The sequence below is a fragment of the Gigantopelta aegis genome, chromosome 1 (genome assembly GCF_016097555.1).
Source record: "Gigantopelta aegis isolate Gae_Host chromosome 1, Gae_host_genome, whole genome shotgun sequence".
Lineage (NCBI taxonomy): Eukaryota > Metazoa > Mollusca > Gastropoda > Neomphalida > Peltospiridae > Gigantopelta > Gigantopelta aegis.
Genome location: NC_054699.1, coordinates 40,683,134 through 40,706,349, shown reverse-complemented (window position 1 = coordinate 40,706,349; position 23,216 = coordinate 40,683,134). Strand labels below are relative to the sequence as shown.

General features: G+C 36.4%; 1 protein-coding gene across 1 annotated transcript in view; it reads left to right on the top strand.

The window, feature by feature from the left end:
- Positions 1-23,216, top strand: part of LOC121375011 (DNA polymerase alpha catalytic subunit-like) — a 102,581-nt gene that overhangs the window by 6,125 nt on the left and 73,240 nt on the right. Inside the window, exons 3-13 of the mRNA XM_041502209.1 lie at positions 2,081-2,177; positions 4,493-4,570; positions 9,132-9,256; positions 10,984-11,096; positions 14,728-14,987; positions 15,585-15,705; positions 17,105-17,274; positions 18,009-18,121; positions 19,346-19,462; positions 20,570-20,644; positions 22,289-22,362. Of these exons, the coding sequence (XP_041358143.1) occupies positions 2,081-2,177; positions 4,493-4,570; positions 9,132-9,256; positions 10,984-11,096; positions 14,728-14,987; positions 15,585-15,705; positions 17,105-17,274; positions 18,009-18,121; positions 19,346-19,462; positions 20,570-20,644; positions 22,289-22,362 (1,343 nt within the window). The remainder of the gene's footprint in view (positions 1-2,080; positions 2,178-4,492; positions 4,571-9,131; positions 9,257-10,983; positions 11,097-14,727; positions 14,988-15,584; positions 15,706-17,104; positions 17,275-18,008; positions 18,122-19,345; positions 19,463-20,569; positions 20,645-22,288; positions 22,363-23,216) is intronic.

Here is a 23,216-nt window from a genome sequence, read left to right as displayed (position 1 = left end):
CATAAATAGGAATGTTCAACATGTTTCTGAGTAAGTGCAATTGGTGTGCATCTTATATCATCAATACATAAAAAATATTTAATTAAAAAACCCACAAAAAATAGGGGTTTAAAAAAAAATTTTTTATGACATGTTAAATATGAATTTTTTTTTAACTATATTCTTGCACTCGTAGAACCAAGGTATAAAAGCTCTTGTAAATGTTGACTGCTGTCCTTACTTTAATTTTTGTTGTTACCCACCTCCTACCCTACTAAAAGCATAATAAGTTTCAGCAACATTTTTTGTTTGTTTTAAAAGCATATATACTAACATTACATGCCTCCCTCCCCAGTGTAGATGGAAACTCATGACAGTGTATTATGACACACACACACCCGATAACGTTTATCTTATTTCTTCAAAGTTTGTTTTGTTTAATTCTTATCCATCCAGCTTTATAACCAGAAAGCATCATCACTGACGTTCCCAACATGAAATATGTAATTTTGAACCTATATTTTTCAACCTCAGATTGTAAGAAACCAACTAACGTAACGTTCTTGATGTGTATAATATTTTAGAGAACATCTTAGTTAGTAATTACACAAATAAAATTTACAGTCTTAAACGAAACCTGCTATTTTATTTTATTTCAACTTATTTTCGTGCTTATATACAATTAAGGTTCAAGCACGCTGTCCTGGTCACACACCTCAGCTATCTGGGCTGTCTGTCCAGGACAGTGGGTTAGTTGTTAGTTGGTTAGTGGTTAGTGAGAGAGAAGAGGGTGTAGTGGCCTTACACCTACCCAATGAGCCCTTAAGAACTCGCTCTGGGTTGGAGCCGGTACCGGGCTGCAGACTCTGTACCTACCAGCCTGTAGTCCGATGGCTTAACCACTACGCCACCGAGGCCGCTACACTTTCTCAGACGTGAGGGCGCGGCACGTAGCTCAGTGGTCGGCTGATGTGTTATTGATCTAAGATCGATTCCCGCCACTGGGGTCATTGGGCTATTTCTCGTTCCAGCCGGTGGAACAAAGGCTGTGGTATGTACTGTCCTGTCTGTGTGATGGTGAATATAAAAGATCCTTTGCTGCTAATTGAAAAGAGCAGCCCTTAAAATGGCAACAGTGGATTTCCTCTCTCAATATCTGTGTGGTCCGTAACCACATGTCCGACACCATATAACCATAAATAAAATGTGTTGAGGACGTCGTTAAATAAAACATTTTCTTCCTTCTCAGACATGACAGCACATACCACAGCCTTTGATATACAAGCTGTGGGGCACTGGTTGGGATGGAAGAAAACAATCAGAGAGTTGGTTTACCAAAAGGGTTTATTTTCTCACAGTGTACTAGAATCACATCTTGATCAAAGCCTGTGTGAATTACACGTTGCTGTCGACACTGTTCTGTCCATCGTTAAATTTGGCCTAAACACATACCTGTGTAATTGTTATCAGTGTTTCTGCCAGAAAGAAATTATTGGGTATGTCGCTGTGGAATTAACTGCAAGCACAGTTGTCAAGGGATATGGGGAGTCCTACCCCAGAAAGAAAATGGGTTACGTTTAGGGACAGGGTTAAGAAAATCATACCATAATGATAGGAGTAATTAATTTTGTCAAAAGGCAGGGCTTCTAGATTATGGTAGCCCCACTCCCATGGCTAGTGATATTCAATGTTGGGCTAGTAAATAACTACTATTGCCATGCCCAACGGCTAGAGAGAAAAAAAGAAGTCAAATCTTGCAATTAAGTCAATCTTGTAAATATGAATATCCTGCCTCCACCCCAACCCCTCAATGTTAGTGTTTTTAAGCTGTATCTTCCTCTTTAGGTGACATATCTGATTATTACTATTATTTAGTAAAGTAGGGCTAATGAATTTTTAATTGTGGCACGTAAATTTTTCAAATCATTGATCCTATAGCTATAGATTTTATAAAAAATTTAGAAGTCCTGTAAAAGATTAACTTTAAAAAAATAAAATCTGCAAAAAAACTCAAGTTTGGGTATGACGCCATACCTGTTTTACCATCGGGCAGAAACACTGATTATATACAATGACTATAAATCTGTGAATATTTTTGTAGGTTGAAGAGGAAAAGGATGTTTATGAACTTGTTGATGAAGCGAAATATTCGGAATTGGTTCGGCAGCGACAGGAGGATGATTGGATTGTTGATGACGGTTTGTACACGTTGATGAGTTGTTGATTATTAATATAGAGAATAACTTCTTAATGAAGTCGGATATCTGCTTTATTCTGTGATGGTAATTATGGGAAATTTGGCGAGGCTCGCCCGAGCGGAATTTCTCATTTGGCCTGAACAGGATACAGCAGATATCTGACGTCAGTAACTAGTTATTATCTTTATCCTGCAGACCATAAAAATTAAGCAGAAAAGCTATTATTTCTGTTATTTGAGCCATATTATACGATGACCTAGAGGTCATGTGAGTGATTTTGTAATGTAGCTATCGGGCATCGAAATAAGTCGAGAACGGTCGTTCAGGTTACCGGGAGGTTACCACATGTAGTACCTAGTAATTTTGTGTATCGCTTTATTGTGTACTGTTACAGAGCATGTTTAACTTTCATGACGATTTATCCCTGTTTTACAGACTTGGAGCTCTTTTGATTTAGGACCGGCGTCATGGTTAGCCATCGGTCTACAGGCTGGTAGGTACTGGGTTCGGATCCCAGTCGAGGCATGGGGTTTTTAATCCAGATACTGACTCCAAACCCTGAGTGAGTGCTCCGCAAGGCTCAGTGGGTAGGTGTAAACCACTTGCACCGACCAGTGATCCATAACTGGTTCAACAAAGGCCATGGTTTGTGCTATGCTGCCTGTTGGAAGCGCAAATAAAAGATCCCTTGCTGCCTGTCGTAAAAGAGTAGCCTATGTGGCGACATCGGGTTTCCTCTCAAAATCTGTGTGGTCCATGACCGTGTGTCTGACGCCATATAACCGTAAATAAAATGTGTTGAGTGAGTCTTTAAATAAAACATTTCTTTCTTTTGATTTAGGAGATATGAAAGAAAAACATCCAGACTCTTTTGTGGCAATACCTCAATATGTTGAGCTGAATTGTTGTGTATAGCTTTATCATGTTCTGTTACAGAACACGTTTGACTTTTATGGCAATTTACCCATTTTTCCACAGAGTTATGGCCCTTGACCTTACGAGATATGAAAATTTGTTTCCTGGACTTTTGTTTTGCAATGCCTGAAGATGTTTAGATGACATTTTGTATATAGCTTTATCATGTATTGTTACAAATCAAGTTTAACATTCAATGCGATTTACCAATTTTTCACAGAGTTATGGCCCTTGAATTTAGAAGATAAACTCAAAATGCTTGTGTATTCTTAGGGTTTTTTTCCCCAAAAAAATTGTTTGCCACATGTAATTTGAGGTCCTAATCTACAGCTGAAAAAGTAGAAGTGATTTAAGAGAAAGGGAAGTGAACATTTATTGGTACATTTCTTAATGTTTTATCATGTTTCTCTTTTATTCAGAAAAGTTCCAATTTATAAACTCGGTTCAAATGGTAATATTTCATTATTAAATATTGCTATTTTCAGTAATAAAATTCCAGCAAAACTCTTGAATATTTTTATTAAAAATGAGAGAGTATTAAGTAACAGATAATTAATGTGTCATTATTATGGCAAGACGAAAGTATTTATGAGTATTTTTTGGCATTACTTGAATGAATCTGGCAAACGGCATTGATGTATAGTCTTGTGTCAAACGCAGTGTTAAGTGAGCTATGACACTAAACAAGTCGGTGTCTTGACATCAGTTGTGTGAATTTGTTTTTGAAATCAAATTAGGTCCAAAATATTTATGACTAACTACTGGTAATAATTGTGACTTAGGTGACTTTTGGCAAAGAAAATGTGCCATTTCATTGGCCAGATTAGGGCTGTAACATGTTGAGTTAAGAATCCATATATGGTAGAACTGAAACAGTGTTGCTAGGAAAGATAATTTGAATGACAAAACCATCAACATTTGAATCCTTGAATTGGGAGGACGAGACGTAGACCAGTGGTAAAGCACTCACTTGATGTGCAATCTGTCTGGGATCAATCCCCGTCAATGGGCCCATTGGGTTATTTCTCGCCCCAGCCAGTGCACTACGACTGACACATCAAAGGCAGTGGTATGTGCTATCCTGTCTATGGAATGGTGCATACAAAAGATCCCTTGCTGCTAATCGAAAAAAGTAGCCCATGAAGTGGCGACAGTGGGTTTGCTCTCTCAATATCTGTGTGGGACTTAACCATATGTGTCGACGCCATATAACCGTAAATAAAATGTGTTGAGTGGGTCATTAAATAAACCATTTCTTTCTTTCTTTCTTTCCATGTACGGAAGAACTGAAACAATGCTGCTAGGAGAGAGAATCTGAATGACAAAAGCATCAACATCTGAATCATTGAATCAAGTTTAAACAGTCCACTGTATTTACAAATGTGATTTTTGTCTTTCAGATGGGTCTGGGTACGTAGAGGACGGCCGAGAAATTTTCGATGATGACATTCACGGAGAAGAAACCAGTAAAACTGAAGGTTTGTCTTTATTACACAATAACGGCTATCTTACCTGGTCTTTAAGAGCGGGACGTTGTAAAGTGCTCGGTGGCATCGTGGTTAAGCCATCGGACGTAAGGCTGGTAGGTACAGGGTTCACAGCCCGGTACCGGCTCCCACCTAGAGCAAGTTTTAACGACTCGATGGGTAGGTGTAAGACCACTACATCCTCTTCTCTCTCACCAACCACTAACAATTAACAACTAACCCACTGTCCTGGACAAACAGCCCAGATAGCTGAGGTGTGTGCTTTAACCTTAATTGGATATAGGCACGAAAATAAATTGAAATGAAATGAAAGCGTTCTCTTGATGCGCAGTCAGTCTGGGATCGATCCCCACCCGTGGGTCCATTGAGCTATTTCTCGTTCTAGCCAGTACACCATGACAGGTATATCACAGGCTGTGGTATGTGCTATCATGTCTGTGTGATGGTGCATATAAATGATCTCTTGCTACTAATGGAAAAATGTAGCAGGTTTCCTCTCTAAGACTATGTGTCAAAATTACCAAATGTTTTGACATCCAATAGCTGATGATTAATAAATCAATGTTCTCAAGTGGTGTCGTTAAAAAAAACCCACCCAAACTTACCTGGTTTTGACCTGGATTGTGGATTGGAATACTAATAATTATGCAAAGCTAGAACTGCACTGACGGCAATTACAGGGGATCTACTATCTACCTGATGGCTTCGTTAGCAAGTGGGTGGGATACTCGGACGACGGCAACGCGACCTTATCAGACCTAGACTCAGTTAAACGATTGTTTAAAGTTTTAAATATATACGAACGTGCTTCTGGAGCCAAAGTCAACCTTCAGAAAACCACTGGTTTCCTAATGGGGAGACTTAGGTACGAGACAGATACGCCTATTGATATAAGATGGACAAACGAAAAAATCAAAATCTTAGGGTTTTATTTTGGTAACGTAGATGTTTCAGCCGATAATTGGGAACCAAAAATTCAAAAAATCTAAACTATTTTAAACATTTGGAGTAATCGTAAATTAAACCTTACATGGCAAAGTAGTAGCAGTAAATTCGCTTGCCACCAGCGGCATTTGGTACTTATCTAACGTTTTGGAATTACCGGAAAAATATGCTAAACAAATCGATAAAATTATTTTTGATTTTATTTGGAGTTACAAAAAAAACATTTTATATCAAAAGAGCAACTTCAACTACCTAAGGAGTTAGGCAGGTTGGGTGTCGTAAATATTCGGCTAAAAATCAAAGCACAAAGAATTAAATTTGTAAGTAGATTTTTTAAGCCTAGAGGGCGATGGCCACTGGAAATCTTTAGCGGATCACTTTTAGGCCAATACAAAACTTAAATATTGAAAGACATGTTCTAAAATGTAAAATTATAAATAAAAAAGCTAATTTCATCTCAATGCCGAATATCTACAGGGAAATACTATTAACATGGAAGGACCTTGACATTACTAGAGACACTAACAGCTACCAACAGATAATTTATGAACCGTTACACGAAAACCCCTTTATATCCAAACAAAACATATACAAGTATACGTAGAGAAAGACTAAATTTAGTCAAAGACATTTGGGACGTGGGGACGAATGACTTTTTGGACTTCGCTGGTTGCTCAACTAGCGCGGTATTTATCGCCAATTAAAAGACCTACAGGACAACTTTTCGCGGACATTATTATGGACGCTACAAATGAAGACCCCTTTGATGGTGACTTAGACGCATCTTTCGTATCAACGTAGGTGACACGAAAAAAGACGTGACAGACGCGAAAAACTAAAGACATATACGCAGTCTTGTTGTTAAGAACTTACAAAGATGCATCATTTAAGACCAGGTGGAATATGAAACCATAAAACTGGCAAAACATTTGGAAAACATTAAATTCAGGTTTCATGAAAATCCCGACTATGATTTAATTTATAAAATGATTAGAAACGTAATTGCAGTCAGAAAACATCTATATGACTGGAAGATTGCGACCACTCCGGAGTGCCTTGTGTGCAACAGAGTGGACTCAGTCTTCCATGCCTTTTTCACTGCAACAAAACAAAACTATTCATAAAGCAAATTGAACCGATCTTTAAAAAACTTTTTGGTAACAATTTCCATCTGAATCCGTATGCCATGATTTTCGGCATAAAACATAAGCCTGGAGATTATGCATCGCAATTGGGAATTTTTCTCTGGAGTAAAGCGATACGGGTAATATGGACAACCGAAATTACTAGAGGGAGATAAGCCATGTAATGAAATGGCTCTTTTCAAACATTTAATATATTCAAGGGTCGAAGTAGAATATTTCGCCGCCTTAGAGTGGCCAAACAGAAAAGAAAAATTCCTAAATCACTGGTGCTTCAAGGGGGTCATCGCATCGTGCAATGACGCCCTTGACATTACATATAAACTATGATAAAGATTGGTAAATTGCACAAACTGTAGAACAAAATAGACCTGGACCCCCCGGCTTGTAGCTTTGGAGGCCAGGTCCGTTAACCAGGTTAAGATATTATAAATACACACCACCTAAGTCACACACACTAATAATATAAAGAAAACAAAAACACAAACATGCACTAACTAAAATGTATATTATTTTGAAACAAGCTCATATGTAGATTTTTATTGGCCACATTCAAGGAGAACCTGGTTTATTGTAAATAAGGAGGCTTTATGAAATAAATGGGGCACCCGGCATGTTCGGGACCTGCCTGAAATGTAAAAAAAAAAAAAAAAAAAAAAATTACAGGGGATCGAACCTAAGAAATTGTTACTTTCAATAATTTTGAAATATTATTTTCCATAGGCAAAGTGCTCACTGATAACAATTTTGATCCTGCCTACATCAATTTTAAATCGATAACTTTTGCAACAAATATAAAAAACAAACATTATCTAATCCACGGCTTGGTCTGGCACTCGCCAAATTTGCCAATTGTGAATTTTGAAAGTAGTTGGCGAATTTTATTTTAGTTTGGCAAAATAATTTCATTTAATAATTGACATTTTAAAGAAAATAACTGACAATTTCTGCAATTTTTTAAGTTTAATAGACAAGTTGGTGAAATGTTTTTAAGTTTATTAGACAAGTTGGCGAAATGTTTTTAAGTTTAATAGACAAGTTGGCGAAATGTTTTTAAGTTTAATAGACAAGTTGGCGAAATGTTTTTAAGTTTAATAGACAAGTTGGCGAAATGTTTTTAAGTTTAATAGACAAGTTGGCGAAATGTTTTTAAGTTTAATAGACAAGTTGGCGAAATGTTTTTAAGTTTAATAGACAAGTTGGCGAAATGTTTGTAAGTTTAATAGACAAGTTGGCGAAATGTTTTTAAGTTTAATAGACAAGTTGGCGAAATGTTTGTAAGTTTAATAGACAAGTTGGCGAAATGTTTTTAAGTTTAATAGACAAGTTGGCGAAATGTTTGTAAGTTTAATAGACAAGTTGGCGAAATGTTTTTAAGTTTAATAGACAAGTTGGCGAAATGTTTTTAAGTTTAATAGACAAGTTGGCGAAAAAAAATTAAGTTTAATAGACAAGTTGGCGAAATGTTTTTAAGTTTAATAGACAAGTTGGCGAAATGTTTTTAAGTTTAATAGACAAGTTGGCGAAATGTTTTTAAGTTTAATAGACAAGTTGGCGAAATGTTTTGCTCACCCAGAGCTAGCTCTGTTTTCAACCAATAATTTATATCCAGCGGCAGAAAAAACTGCCATCAGTAAAGTCCCATATCTATTGTAATTTATATGGTAATGATGGCAATTGCAGTCATTAAGTAAGAAGCTTATTGTCATCACTGGAGCACATTGATGTATTAATCATTGTCTATTGGATATCAAACATTTGGTAATTGTGACTTGTAGTCATCAGACGGAACCTGCTACATTTTTCCTAATGCAGCAAGGGATCTTTTATGTGCACCATCCCATAGACAGGGTAGTACATACAACAGCCTTTGATATACCAATCGTGGTGCACTGGCTGGAACGAGAAATAGCCCAATGGGCTCACCGACGGGGATCGATCCCAAACCGACGGCACATCAAGTGAGCACTCCACCACTGGGTTACGCCTCACCCCTTATTCAGTAAGAGTCGTGTAATTGCCACATCTGCGATATGAATCGCTATATGTTAGAGGATTTACCAATAGCAGTTCCACACTGGATGAAGATAATAAATGGTGGTAAATCTACAAACGGCATCAATGTTTTAAAGGAGGTTTTTGGCAATTTAATGATGGATCTTTATTAGTTGTGGTAAAGTGCTCGCTTGATGCACGGTCGGTTTAGGATTGATCCCCATCGGTGGACCCATTGGGCTATTTCTCGTTCCAGTCAGTGCTCCACAACTGGTGTAACAAAGACTATGGTATGTACTATCCTGTCTGTGGTATGATGTAAAATTTGGTAAATCTTTATTGTTTGTGATGTAATATTTGGTACAACTTTATTTATGCTCAATCCACACAGGTAAAAATATGTATAGCTTTATTTTTGATCAATTCATGCAGATTAAGTAAAATCTTGTACAACTTTATTTTGTGTTTAGCCAAGGGGAAGGCAGGTGGTGAGAGAAAGAAGAACCGAAACATTGTGCGTCCTGGTTCCAAACCGAAGCAGGACATCAAATCCATGTTCGCTGCTGCATCTTTCGGTACAAAGAAGAAACCTGAGGTACGGTCTACAGAGCTAGACTTTTTATAAAATCTATTAGCCACGGGATCATTGATTTTGAATATTTTCTAGCCACGATTACAAATTCGCTAGCCCTGCTTGACTTTAAGTTAATACAGTTTTACTAATAGTAATAATGTCTCTTAAACACTAAGATATGGGGATGGGGGCAGGATATTCATATTTACAAAATATACTTACATGTAGCATTTGATAACCTTGTACCAGCTTCGGTGGCGTCGTGGCAGGCCATCGGTCTACAGGCTGGTAGGTACTGGGTTCGGATCCCAGTCGAGGCATGGGATTTTTAATCCAGATACCGACTCCAAAAACTGAGTGAGTGCTCCGCAAGGCTCAATGGGTAGGTGTAAACCACTTGCACCGACCAGTGATCCATAACTGGTTCAGCAAAGGCCATGGTTTGTGCTATCCTGCCTGTGGGAAACGCAAATAAAAGATCCCTTGCTGCTAATCGGAAGAGTAGCCCATATAGTGGCGACAGCGGGTTTCCTCTCAAAATCTGTGTGGTCCTTAACCATATGTCTGACGCCATATAACCGTAAATAAAAGGTGTTGAGTGCGTCGTTAAATAAAACATTTCTTTCTTTCTTTCTTTCTTTGATAACCTTGTTTTTTCTAGCCGTCGGGCATGGCAATGGTAGTTATTTACTAGCCCAACATTGAATATCACTAGCCATGGGAGTGGGGTTACCATAACTTTTGAAAAAATATTTGTGTTTTACATACCTGACTCCAGTCAAGTACACAAAACAAAATCTGTGAGGGCATTAGCATGTCTGTTTGAGATGGAAAGACCATATTTTCAAAGCATTTGAGAGGCCATAGTATTTCAAATTTCATGGGAAACACTTTTTCGGTTCTGTGGCTTGTGATCATGAGAAATTGTTTTTAAAAAAAACAATTATATATACATATATATATATATATATATATTATTTTCATTGAATACCGTATTTTCCCATGTATTATAGCTACCTTTTTTTTCTCAGAAAATACAGGTTAAAAATGGGGGTGCGTACTACATGTATACATAACAATAGAAAAAAACTAGCTTTTAAAAATGTCCAGCAATCAACCATAAAAAATCGTCGATCGGTAGTTTATGGTACTTTACAGGTTATTGACAGTGTTCATTACAACGAAATGCCAAAAACCTCTTAAATGCAAAATAAATCTATAAAAGTATCCATGCCTCGACAAAAAGTGCACAAAAATGACAAAACTGGACCGTAAATATTTTAAATTTCCATGAGATTTAATTCGGCCATTTGCATCAAACTGGAAATACTACTATAAATTTAGAAATCTTGCGCATTCACGTTAGAATCAAATGTAATATGCTATATTTTTGTTTTCATTTATTTATTAGTCATTTACAGTGTATGGGTATATAATTTTGTTTTGATTTATGCATGTGTAAGTGTGTGACATGTAAGTAAGCAAGTACTAGCCTATGTTTAATGTGACGTAGGTCCATGTACTCCAGTACCTAACTTAAGTTTTGTTTCTTGAATATACCACTGCTTTCGCTTTTCGTTAATTTTGATGACAGGGGAAAATAGTACATGTTGCATGCACCGTCAATTTTGTGGTTCATGTTTTTTTCCCTTGGAATAAACATTCAAAGTGTGGGGGGGGGGGGGGGGGTGCATAATACTTGGGAAAATACGTACTCGATATATAATAAGCATACTGTTAATTTTCAGAAAGACGTCAGTTTGGCTGATGACGACATTTTGGGCGACCTCATGCAGGAGCTACGACAAGGACCGACAGTAAAACCTCTGCCAACAAAGATGAACAAAACAAAATCAAACAGGTTTATAAACGGTTCCATAGTTTATAAAATAATACAGATCAAAATCAAACAGGTTTATAAACGGTTCCATAGTTTATAAAATAATGCAGGTCAAAATCAAACAGGTTTATAAACGGTTCCATAGTTTATAAAATAATACAGATCAAAATCAAACAGGTTTATAAACGGTTCCATAGTTTATAAAATAATACAGAACAAAATCAAACAGGTTTATAAACGGTTCCATAGTTTATAAAATAATACACATGAGAATGAATACGGCATAGTTTAATAATAATTATTATCCACATAGTTCAAGATATTCAGGGAAATATAACTAGTATGACACATGTGTCATAATGATTTCACATGCACATCGAATGACGTTATTTTGGGAAGCAACGGCATAACTTAATGCGGCTTAGCTACATGTAATTGTTTACCAAAATGACGTCATTTCGGTGTCTCCTAGTTACGTTTGAAATGTTTTGACATGATTCTTGTTATTTATAATTTTAAAAATGTGGATAAAAGAAATTATTGCACTCGCGTGTGAATTGTACTGATCTTACCAAACTTGTGTCAGGATTTTATAATAATCCTGATACTCGTTTCGTGAAATCAGTACGTCACACAAGCTCGTATTATCTCTATGTATGTTTTGTTTAACGACACCACTAGAGCACATTGATTAATTAATCATTGGTTAATGGATGTCAAACATTTGGTAATTCTTACTCGTAGTCATCAGAGAAAACCCGATACATTTTTCCTTTACTACTAAGGGATCTTTTATGTGCATCATCCCACAGACAGGACAGTACATACCACAGCTTTAATGTACCAGTCGCGGTGTACTGGCTAGAACAAGAAATAGCCCAATGGGCCCACTGATGGGGATTGATCCTAGACCGACTGTGCATCAGGCAAACGCATTACCACTGGGCTACATCTCGTCCCTAAGCCAAGGTTTAAAGTCACAGACCCTAGTTTTAAGTCATAGACCCTAGTTTAAAGTCACAGACCCTAGTTTAAAGTCACAGACCCTAGTTTAAAGTCACAGACCCTAGTTCAAAGTCACAGACCCTAGTTTAAAGTCACAGACCCTAGTTAAAGTCACAGACCCTAGTTCAAAGTCACAGACCCTAGTTTAAAGTCACAGACCCTAGTTTTAAGTCATAGACCTTATTTTAAAGTCACAGACCCTAGTTTAAAGTCATAGACCCTAGTTTAAAGTCACAGACCCTAGTTTAAAGTCACAGACCCTAGTTTAAAGTCACAGACCCTAGTTTTAAGTCACAGACCCTAGTTTAAAGTCACAGACCCTAGTTTTAAGTCATAGACCCTAGTTTAAAGTCACAGACCCTAGTTTAAAGTCACAGACCCTAGTTTAAAGTCACAGACCCTAGTTCAAGGTCACAGACCCTAGTTGTAAGTCACAGACCCTAGTTTAAAGTCACAGACCCTAGTTTAAAGTCACAGACCCTAGTTTTAAGTCATAGACCCAGACCCTAGTTTTAAGTCATAGACCCTAGTTTAAAGTCACAGACCCTAGTTTAAAGTCATAGACCCTAGTTTAAAGAAACAGACCCTAGTTTTAAGTCGTAGACCCTATTTTAAAGTCACAGACCCTAGTTTTAAGTCATAGACCCTAGTTTAAAGTCACAGACCCTAGTTTTAAGTCATAGACCCTAGTTTAAAGTCATAGACCCTAGTTTAAAGTCACAGACCCTAGTTTTAAGTCATGAAAATGGACGCAATATTTGGAATCATTACAAATCTGTAATACGTTTTGATCAAGTTACAAGAGTCTATGATGTTGTAATTGTGAAATGTCCTTAAAAATTGATTTGAGATCGTCTTCACGAAGGTCACTGTTCAGATGAATGCGTTTCATGGTATTAGAAAGAATTTCTAATTTAAAAAAAATAATTTAATCAATAACACAGACTGTCTCAAAATGTTTCAATCAAAACTAGCAGTGATAGAAATAAGTAGAATTTTTTACTAGTCCAATGGACAAATACGTCTAGAAATTTACTTGTCCACCAATATTTTCATTTGTCCAAATAAGTGGTTTGTTTTATTCAAGTGCAAGGACAATGTTTTTGATTGCTTAAAATGAAACAGTATTATACATTTTTACTTGTCCACTGGACAACAACTAAGGTACACTTCGCTTGTCCGAATAGATTTTCACTTGTCTGGACAAATGCACAAGTGCTTATTTCGAACACCGACTAGGAGACGACAAAATGGCATTATATTTCTTATCTACAGTCTGAACTTTGACTGGAAGAAGCAACGTTATCTTATGACATCACTTCCCAAAATTACGTCATTACACTTGTTATTACACATGTGCTTCATATGATTTTTATTAACTCCGTTTTGTTAAACCATGTGAATAATAACTTTTTATATGCACTTCCCAGAGCCTCTGACATACCAGTTAGGATGGGGGAACCTAGTAGTAGGTCCACTAAAGTGGTTCAATCCTATTACTCAACTTGCTCAAGCGGGTGCTTTACTGACTAAGCTAAGTCTCACCAGTCTCTGTCCATTAACTTGAAGGTTTCAGGACTAGCTCTGCCACTCGCTAAATTCGCCAATTGCAAATTTTAGGAACAATTGGCAAATTTTTATTTTTATTTGGCGGAAAAAAATTCATGTAAATAATTGATATTCGCGGAAAAATAACTTGAGTTTTGCGTTTTTGGAAATAATTTGGCGAAATGCTTTGCACACCCAGAGCTAGCCTTTGGTTTAAAAATAACTGAAAATTTAAATATACATTTCTACTTAGCTGAAGGGGTGTTCTCATTATGCATGCAATTAGTCATAGTGACTAATCAATATATAGATAGATAGATATAGATCTATATATCTATATCTATATCTATATCTATATCTATATCTATATCTATATATCTATATCTATATCTATATCTCTATCTCTATCTCTCTCTCTCTCTCTCTCTCTCTCTCTCTCTCTCTCTCTCTCTGTCTCTGTCTCTGTCTCTGTCTCTGTCTCTGTCTCTCTATCTCTATCTCTATCTCTATCTCTATCTCTATCTCTATCTCTCTATATCTATATCTATATCTATCTCTCTATCTCTATATCTGTCTCTCTATCTCTATCTCTATCTCTGTCTCTCTATCTCTATCTCTATATCTATATCTATCTCTCTATCTCTATCTCTATCTCTATCTCTATCTCTATCTCTATCTCTATCTCTATCTCTATCTCTCTATCTCTATCTCTATCTCTATCTCTATCTCTCTATCTCTATATCTATATCTATATCTATATCTATATCTAATGTTCTGATTTAGGTGTTCTCACAGTACAATTTGTAGGCCTCTAAAAATTGTTGTTTCGTTCACGCATTGCATAATTTTGCATAACCTATATTTTGCGACTAATCGCATATTGAGAACGCCTCATTATCAAAACGTCGTCAGAAAAATTCAGTAAGCTTGAAAATAATTTGATAAATTATATTATATTATATTAATTATATGTAGTTATAGTGAATGGTTTATAATTTAATATTTTTTTAAAGTATATGTAATTTAATAAATCAAAATCCAGCTTATTGGCAGACATATTTCAATGTTGCGAATTAAGCCTATTTTAATTTATTGTCAGATCGGCATACAACCCGTTCAGTGTGAAGCCAATAGCTCCGCCCGTTCTTAAAGAGAAAACAATAAAGCGAGAACTGGACTACGCTACTGAACATCCAACCAAGAAGACGACTTTCACAAAGATTCATATGCCAAAACCAGTTCCGGTTAAGATGGAACCGTTTTCGGTAGACGACCAAATGAATGATGATGCGGTCAGTGCTGAGGTGGATGACATCATGGACGTCACTGATCAGCAGAATGGACATCCCAGTGGTCAAGGTACTGTTAGGGATGTTCGGCTCACCTTTGATAATAGTTATGAAAAAAAATAATAATTTGAGGGTACGTAATAAAACCAAAACAGTCCATAAGTTCCCCAACTAGATGATTATAGGTTAGAAATGTTTTGAAATTGGACACTGCATTTCATGTGTTTTAACAAAATATAAATACTATAATCTTTCAAAATAGTACATAAATATTTCCATCAATTTCTAAGATTTTAACCTTCTGACTACTGCAGGCGAGATATCTCGCCCGACATCACACCAGTCGACATACTGTACACTGTATACAGTGCATTCCCAAATTCATATGTCCCACTGTTTTTGCACACAGCACTCCTGGAAACAAAAATAGAACACGTGAAATAGATTCATTGCACAAATTTCATAGATTACTACAAGATTTTAAAGCATTAAACAGTAGTACATTTTCAATTGACTACTAATTTCAAAATTTTGGAAACAAAATGTACCCTAACCACATGTGTTTAACAAAAACAGCCTTTTGACTCTCTATGTTTAACACCTTATTGCCCTGATTAAACAATGTGCTGAGGTGTTGCTAATCAAGCCTTTGTTTCCTTTGTTCCAGGTGACGTCGCGATGGACTTGAACGACATTGACTTCGATGACGACGATGTCCAGGACAGTAAACCTGAGACTGACAACAACAAACCTTCTGTTGTTAAGACAAAACCGCAGCCCGTAGTCAAGTGAGTTAATTACTTGTTGGGGGCAGGTTGTAGCATAGTGGTTAAGAGCTCGCTTGATGCGTGGTCACTCAAGGATCGATCCCCGAAGTTTGTCCCATTGGGCTATTTGTCGTTCCAGCCAGTTCACCACGACTGTCATATCATAGGCTGTGGTATGTGCTGTGTGATTTACACAGCTAAGACTGGGGAAGCCACATTAAGTTATGACGTCTCTTCCCAAAATTGCATCATTTGTTGTGCACGTGAAATCATTATGACACACATGTGTCATACTGGTTATATTTTCCTGTATATGTTGAACTATGTGGGTAATAAATAAATTGTAGGCAAGACCAATTCCGTGGAATTCTTGATTTAGTGCGTCAGGTACTTAATATGTGATTGGCACTTGCCCTGTGGCAGGTGATATATTTGAATGTCTTTGAAGCCCTGCTGTCACTAGCCCTACTTTACTTAAGTTAATACAATTTTACTAAATAATAGTAATAATCAGACATATATATCACCTAAAGAGGGAGATAGAGTTTAAAAACACTAACGTTGTGGGTTGGAGTGGTTCAAGATATTCATATTTACAAAATAGACTTAACTGCAACATTTGACAAATGTTTTTCACTAGCCGTCGGGCATAGCAATAGTAGCTATTTACTAGCCCAACACTGAATATCACTAGCCATGGGAGTGGGGCTACCATAATCTAGAAGCCCTGTCAGGCATGGCAATAGTAGTTATTTACTAGCCCAACACTGAATATCACTAGCCATGGGAGTGGGGCTACCATAATCTAGAAGCCCTGACATTTTCATTGCCCACAATTCCTCTTTCATTCACTATGCATGATCCTTCAGGCTTTCAGAATATTATTGATTTAATAAAAACTAATGCATCCTTATTATGGCGGCTATTTCTCGCTCCAGCCAGTGCACCACGATTGGTACATCAAAGGCCGTGGTATGTGCTATCCTCTCTATGGGATTGTGCATATAAAAGATCCCTTGCTGCTAATCGAAAAGAGTAGCCCATGAATTGGTGACAGCGGGTTTCCTCTCTCATATCTGTGTGGTCCTTAACCATATGTCCAACGCCATATAACCGTAAATAAAATGTGTTGAGTGAGTTGTTAAATAAAACATTTTCCTTCCTTCCTTCCTTCCTTCCTTCCTTCCTTCCTTCCTTCCTTCCTTATCAGGGCTAGCTCTGGGTGAGCAAAATAATTCGCCAAATTGTCTATTAAACTTCCGAAACTGCAGAAATTGTCAGTTATTTTCTAAGAAAATGTCAATTATTACATGAAATTATTTCGCCAAACTAAAATAAAATCTGTCTACTGCTTTCAAAATTCGCCATTGACGAATTTGGCGAGTGCCAGAGCTAGCCCTGTTTAATATCTGTATTTCAGAGAGGAGTTTGTGTCTGCCGGCTGGGACAACATGGAGAAGGAATCGGTGCCGACGGTTGACGATGTGCATGTAGACACGACCCAGTTGCCGTTGACAGCCAACAACGATGGAGAACAGGTCCTGCGATTCTACTGGCTGGACGCGTATGAAGATTATTACAAACATCCGGGTATATACACGTTTATTGAATACATTCTGTTTATATTCTTTTTACATTGGGGTGAAGAAGTATTGATTTTTAGTTTTTGTAACTTCTCTCCCAGTCAGAAGAGTTCAAAGTGTTCAGAACTTTGAAGAGATTACAGAGAGGCAGGACGTAGCCCAGTGGTAAAGCGCTTGATTGATGCGCAGATAGATTCCCATCAGTAGGCCCATCAGGCTATTTCTCATTCTATCCAGTGCTCCACGACTGGTATATCAAAGGCCATGTTATGTGCTGTCCTGCCTGTGGGATGGTGCATGTAAATGATTCCCTGCTACTAACGAAAAAGAACTTTTAAAATATTAATCTGGAATACTATTCAGCAAATGGAAAAATGTGGCTGCTTTCCTCTCTAAGACAATATGTTAAAATAGCCGATGATTAACAATATTTCTATGTGCTCTAGTGGTGTCGTTAAATAAAACTAACACACCTGATGAACAGCCAAGGAGCTGTTGATATACCAATGGCAGAACCATCCACTCATGATAGACCCCCTGTAAAATTAAAAGATTTGTTTTGTTTAACACATTGGTTTATTAATCATCGGCTGTTGGATGTCAAACATTTGGTAATTTTGACATGTGTTCTTAGAGAAGAAACTGTTACATTTTTCCAGTCTATTTGTGTTACAGGTGTTGTCTATTTGTGTTACAGGTATTGTCTATTTGTGTTACAGGTATTGTCTGTTTGTGTTACAGGTATTGTCTACCTATTTGGAAAGGTGTGGATAGACTCGGCCAAGACGTTCGTCAGTTGCTGTGTGACGGTGCGAAATATTGAGCGGCGGGTTTACCTTTTACCCAGACCCACAGTAAGTGTCAACTTTTGCCATCACTATATAAAGGTGAACACATTGGTACTATTGGTGTAGTGGTTAACCCACTGGCTTCTTGGGGTGGTGATGTGGGAGGGTGGAGCAGGGTGTAATTCATGATTAGAGTGGTCACCTCAGGGCTCGAACTTAACGACGACACCGACGGCAATTGCCGTCTTTGAGATATTAATTGCCGTAGGTAAAGAGCATTGTTGTGCCATCTGTAAAGGTCCTCAACAATGGCAGAATGTATCCACATGGTGTAAATTAATTGCCAATATTTAACAGTAGCTCGTTTGATATGACTACATACAGCAAAATAACCTTTCAGTCATGTTCATTTACTGTAAATGTTACTTTTAAAAAATCTTGTTTTTAAAAATTTTGTCTTTGGAGACAAATTCTTACGTTCGAGCCCTGCACCTGAGCTATGGATCCTGGGATCGACCACCTTGAATGGTCTTGTGGATTCGGTGATGATTTTTTTTTTTTATCTTAATCTCCACACATTTAAATTATGGCTATTTGGTGTATAACATTATTTTGATATTTGGTTGAACCCTGCTACTGTACCAGTGATGTGACTTAATCAGACTGACACTGAAACCTAAGAAGATCAACCAGGCACAAACTTCCAACTGTCTGTGACAGGGTTATCAGCATGCACAAGTAGATTGTCAAAAGAAGCCTAGATCTGGCACTAGCCAAATTCACCAACTGCGAGTTTCGAAAAACAATTTGCAAATTTTATTTTAATATGGCGAAATTATCCTAGTGTAATAATTGATATTATTTTGGAAAATATCTCAGTTTCTACAATTTTTGAAGTTTTATAGATAATTTGCCGAAGCTTCTTACTCACCCAGAGCTAGCCCTAAAAAATATCAACTTCATTTTATGAATTTTTTTTTTTCTTCTTTTTCTTTTAATGTATGTGGATGGTTTTCAGGAGCCAAGCTTGGGATTTTCAGGTGGTACACAGACTTTTTCGGCGATGGAATAAAACAGCATACACACATTTACATCATATATTTTAATTTAAAAAAAAAATTGTAATCTCAGGTGGTACGCAGCTATGTACCTGCATATATGGAAGCTAGGGCCTTCTTTTAAGACAAAACATTTTGTTTCAATTCTTTTTTATTTTTGAGGTGTCATTAAATACATATTCCTTTTCTTTCCTGAGAGAATATGTTTAGAGTTCTGCACTATTTTTTGCAGCGTATGAACATGAAGACAGGGGAGGACACTGGTGAAAGTATCACCATGATGGACACTTATGAAGAATTCAACGAGAGAGTAACGGAGAAATACAGAATTATGAAGTTCAAGTCAATGGTCAGTGCTTGATCCATTTTTTATTGAGGTTAAATTTTACATGGAAGATGGTAAACATGTCATAGGTTATTATCAAGTTCCCATATTTTCGAAATTGTCTTTGTGTTACGATATCGTAAAGCAGTCTGTTTTACAATGTTGTTGCGCTACGGTAATTGGAGAAATATAGAATCATGAAGTACAAATTGATGGTCAGTGCTTGAACCGCTTTTTAATATAGTTAAATTTTATATGGAAGATAGTAAACGTGTTACAGGTTATTATCAAGTTCCCATATGTTCAAAGCTATGTTAGTGCTACGACATCGTAAAACTGTCAAAGGCTATGCAGTGCTCGAACTTAACGACAGTAAGTTATAATACAAATTGCTGTGGGTTGGGAGAATCACCGATGGCACTTTTGTGGAGCTGGATAAAAATTACTGCCTGTCGGTAAAGCTCCACAATAACAGTAAAATGAATATATATATATATAGTGAACATTATCTGCCAGTATTTGCCATTTGTAAAATTGAAATATCTCTACTTGCAACAAAATAACCTTTCAGTCATATTTATTTGCAGCAAAAGTAACTCTTAAAAAAATTGTCGGTGTTCCATTTCACCCACAGCAATTTGTTTTTTTTAATGCTGTGGGTGACAAATTGTTAAGTTCGATCCCTGCTATGATGTCACTGTGACACATATCTTAGCCCCTGATGGTTTTACGATATCGTAGTGATAAGATAGCTTTGAAAATATGGGCACATGTTATTTACCGAAAAAAAACCCATGTTCAGTTGAAAGTTGAAAATTATTTCACCACGACTGGTATATCAAAGGCCGTGGTATGTGCAATCATGTCTGTGGGATGGTGCATATAAAAGATCCCTTGCTGCTATTCGAAAATGTAGCACATGTAGTTTTAGTTTAGTTTCTTCCCATGTCTAGGTTAACATGAAAAGAATTATTTTATTTATGTTCAGTGTGCGTTGTAAAAAATACTATACTATTTATGGTACATTCCCATAAGCAACCTTTTATATTATATTATAATGATCTGTCATGGGATACTTATTTATTATTCTGTATGTCTACAGTTGTTCTTTGTGGGGTTTTCTTTATTCAGAAAGTGACGAAACAATATGCATTTGAGAAGACTGATGTGCCGGTTGAGTCAGACTACCTGGAAGTGCGATACTCCGTAAGTTATTAATGAAAAAAAAAAAACTTTTATAACAAGATAAACACTACAGTAGAAGGTGGTGGGAATGTTTGAAAGGTTTAGACACAAAATGTAGCAAATCCAATTAAAAACTGTGAACCTAATTCATTTAACCTTCAGACTACTGCAGGAGAGCTATCTCGCCCAACGTTAGACGTGCTGTACACGGTATACAGTGCATTCTCCAATTCATATTTCACACAGTTTTGCACACGACACTCACCAGGAAATAATAATAAACGACAGGAAACAGATTATCTGAGAGTACCTGAGAAATTTTTGTGGTTTTCGGCATTTTTGCTAGACAACAATGGCGGAACATTGCGGTCATTTTGAGGAATCGATAGCTAATTGTGACAGCTAATTTGATAATAAATTTGATAATTTTACCAACAACGAAAATCACCAAAGATTAGGATAGTGAATCATGTTGTTTCTTGAAAAGATTCTGATCAATCTTACGGTTATTGGAAAAATGGAGATAAATAACAAGACATATGGTCACAAATACCTGTAAGTAAATGCAAGTTTTAAAAAATGTTGCCAAATTTTAATCAACATTAACTGATGTCATAAAAATTTGAAAAACCCAGAAAATAAAACTTACCAATTCAGATATGAACTTTATTTTATGTATTTATAAAATATTTAAGTGAAAATATGTGAGTAAAGTTAAAACTTAAACAGTTGTACCCACTAAACATGGTTTTTGTCAAAACTTGATCCAGTAGTCTAAAGGTTGAAGTGCATAAATTGTTGTGTCCAATTTCAAGATTTTTTTGGAATATAACCCATAACCATCTAGTTGAGGAGCAAACGGACTGTGTAAGTCAGAATTTAAACGTCCAGCTATGGTGACAACAAATAAGTTCATGGTAGCCGAGACATTTACTCCCTGGAGAAATTCTTGTGAAATTATTACTAGATAATATTAGCATGTATAGTGGGGTCTGTTTTTCAGTGAAACCATTCCATGTTTGTTTTGTTGTTTTTACTTGTTTTAAAGCTGGATGGGTGTCTTTTAGACACAAATAATTGATTACATTTTTCTGAGTTTATTAATAAAAAAAAGAGAAATTTTTTGAAATAGTAAAAATGATGCAAGTGTTTTTTTGGGTTTTTTTTAAGTGAAATCATTGAGTGAAATATAAACGCAGGTATAAAACAGTAATTTATCATAAAAAATGTGCGTCACAGTTCACTAACAGCACTAGGGGTAAAATGTGTATTTTCTCTTAAAAATAATTTGGTATACTCAGGGTTCAAATTTGCCAAAAAATATAGTGTGGCCCAAAAAATAATAATGCATGTTGGCAAATTATGGTAAGTGAACCACGAAACAAGTTTTTAAATGTGGAAAGCATATTTACTATTGGCTCATATTTTATAGCTCTAAAGACAAATAGCTTAATTTGGGCGACAAACGCCATTATTTTTTAATATTTAAGCCACCCAAATAGGACATTGGTTGCATTTGGCAACCTGGCCACAGGACATTTCGATCCCTGTATACTTTATTTTGATCGTCAGTCTAGCTATATTAAGATTTGGCTGGATAATGGGGTCAAGATCTATGATTATACGTTTGTGTGATGTTAAAGCTGGAATTTTACTTGTTTTCAGGCTGACTTGCCTCCCCTTCCTGCAGACTTGAAAGGCGAGACCTTCAGTCATGTTTTCGGTGCTAACACTTCAAGGTAATTGTTCTTTAAAGCGACATACTCTAGTTTTTAAACACTAAGACATATTTTTCACTATTAGAGCCATTTAAGAAATTCCCAGCCAAATAGCTTAATCTTTTCCCATTGATAGCATAACATATAATATACCACTGATGGAAGTTAAAGGGATAGACCCTAGTTTTTAAACACTACAAGCATATATTTCACTATTAGAGCCGTTTATGAAATTCCCAGCCAAATAGCTTAATCTTTTCCCATTGATAGCATAACATATAATATACCACTGATGGAAGTTAAAGGGATAGACCCTAGTTTTTAAACATTAAATTTACAAGCATATATTTCACTATTAGAGCCATTTATGAAATTCCCAGCCAAATAGCTTAATCTTTTCCCATTGATAGCATAACATATAATATACCACTGATGGAAGTTAAAGGGATAGACCCTAGTTTTTAAACACTACAAGCATATATTTCACTATTAGAGATTTAGAAATTTATGAAATTCCCAGCCAAATAGCTTGATAGCTATAACATATAATAATCTTTTCCCATTGATAGCATAACATATAATATACCACTGATGGAAGTTAAAGGGATAGACCCTAGTTTTTAAACACTACAAGCATATATTTCACTATTAGAGCCGTTTATGAAATTCCCAGCCAAATAGCTTAATCTTTTCCCATTGATAGCATAACATATAATATACCACTGATGGAAGTTAAAGGGACATACTCTAGTTTTTAAACACTAAGCACATATTTTTCACTATTAGAGCCGTTTAAGAAATTCCCAGCCAAATAGCTTAATCTTTTCCCATTGATAGCATAACATATAATATACCACTGATGGAAGTTAAAGGGA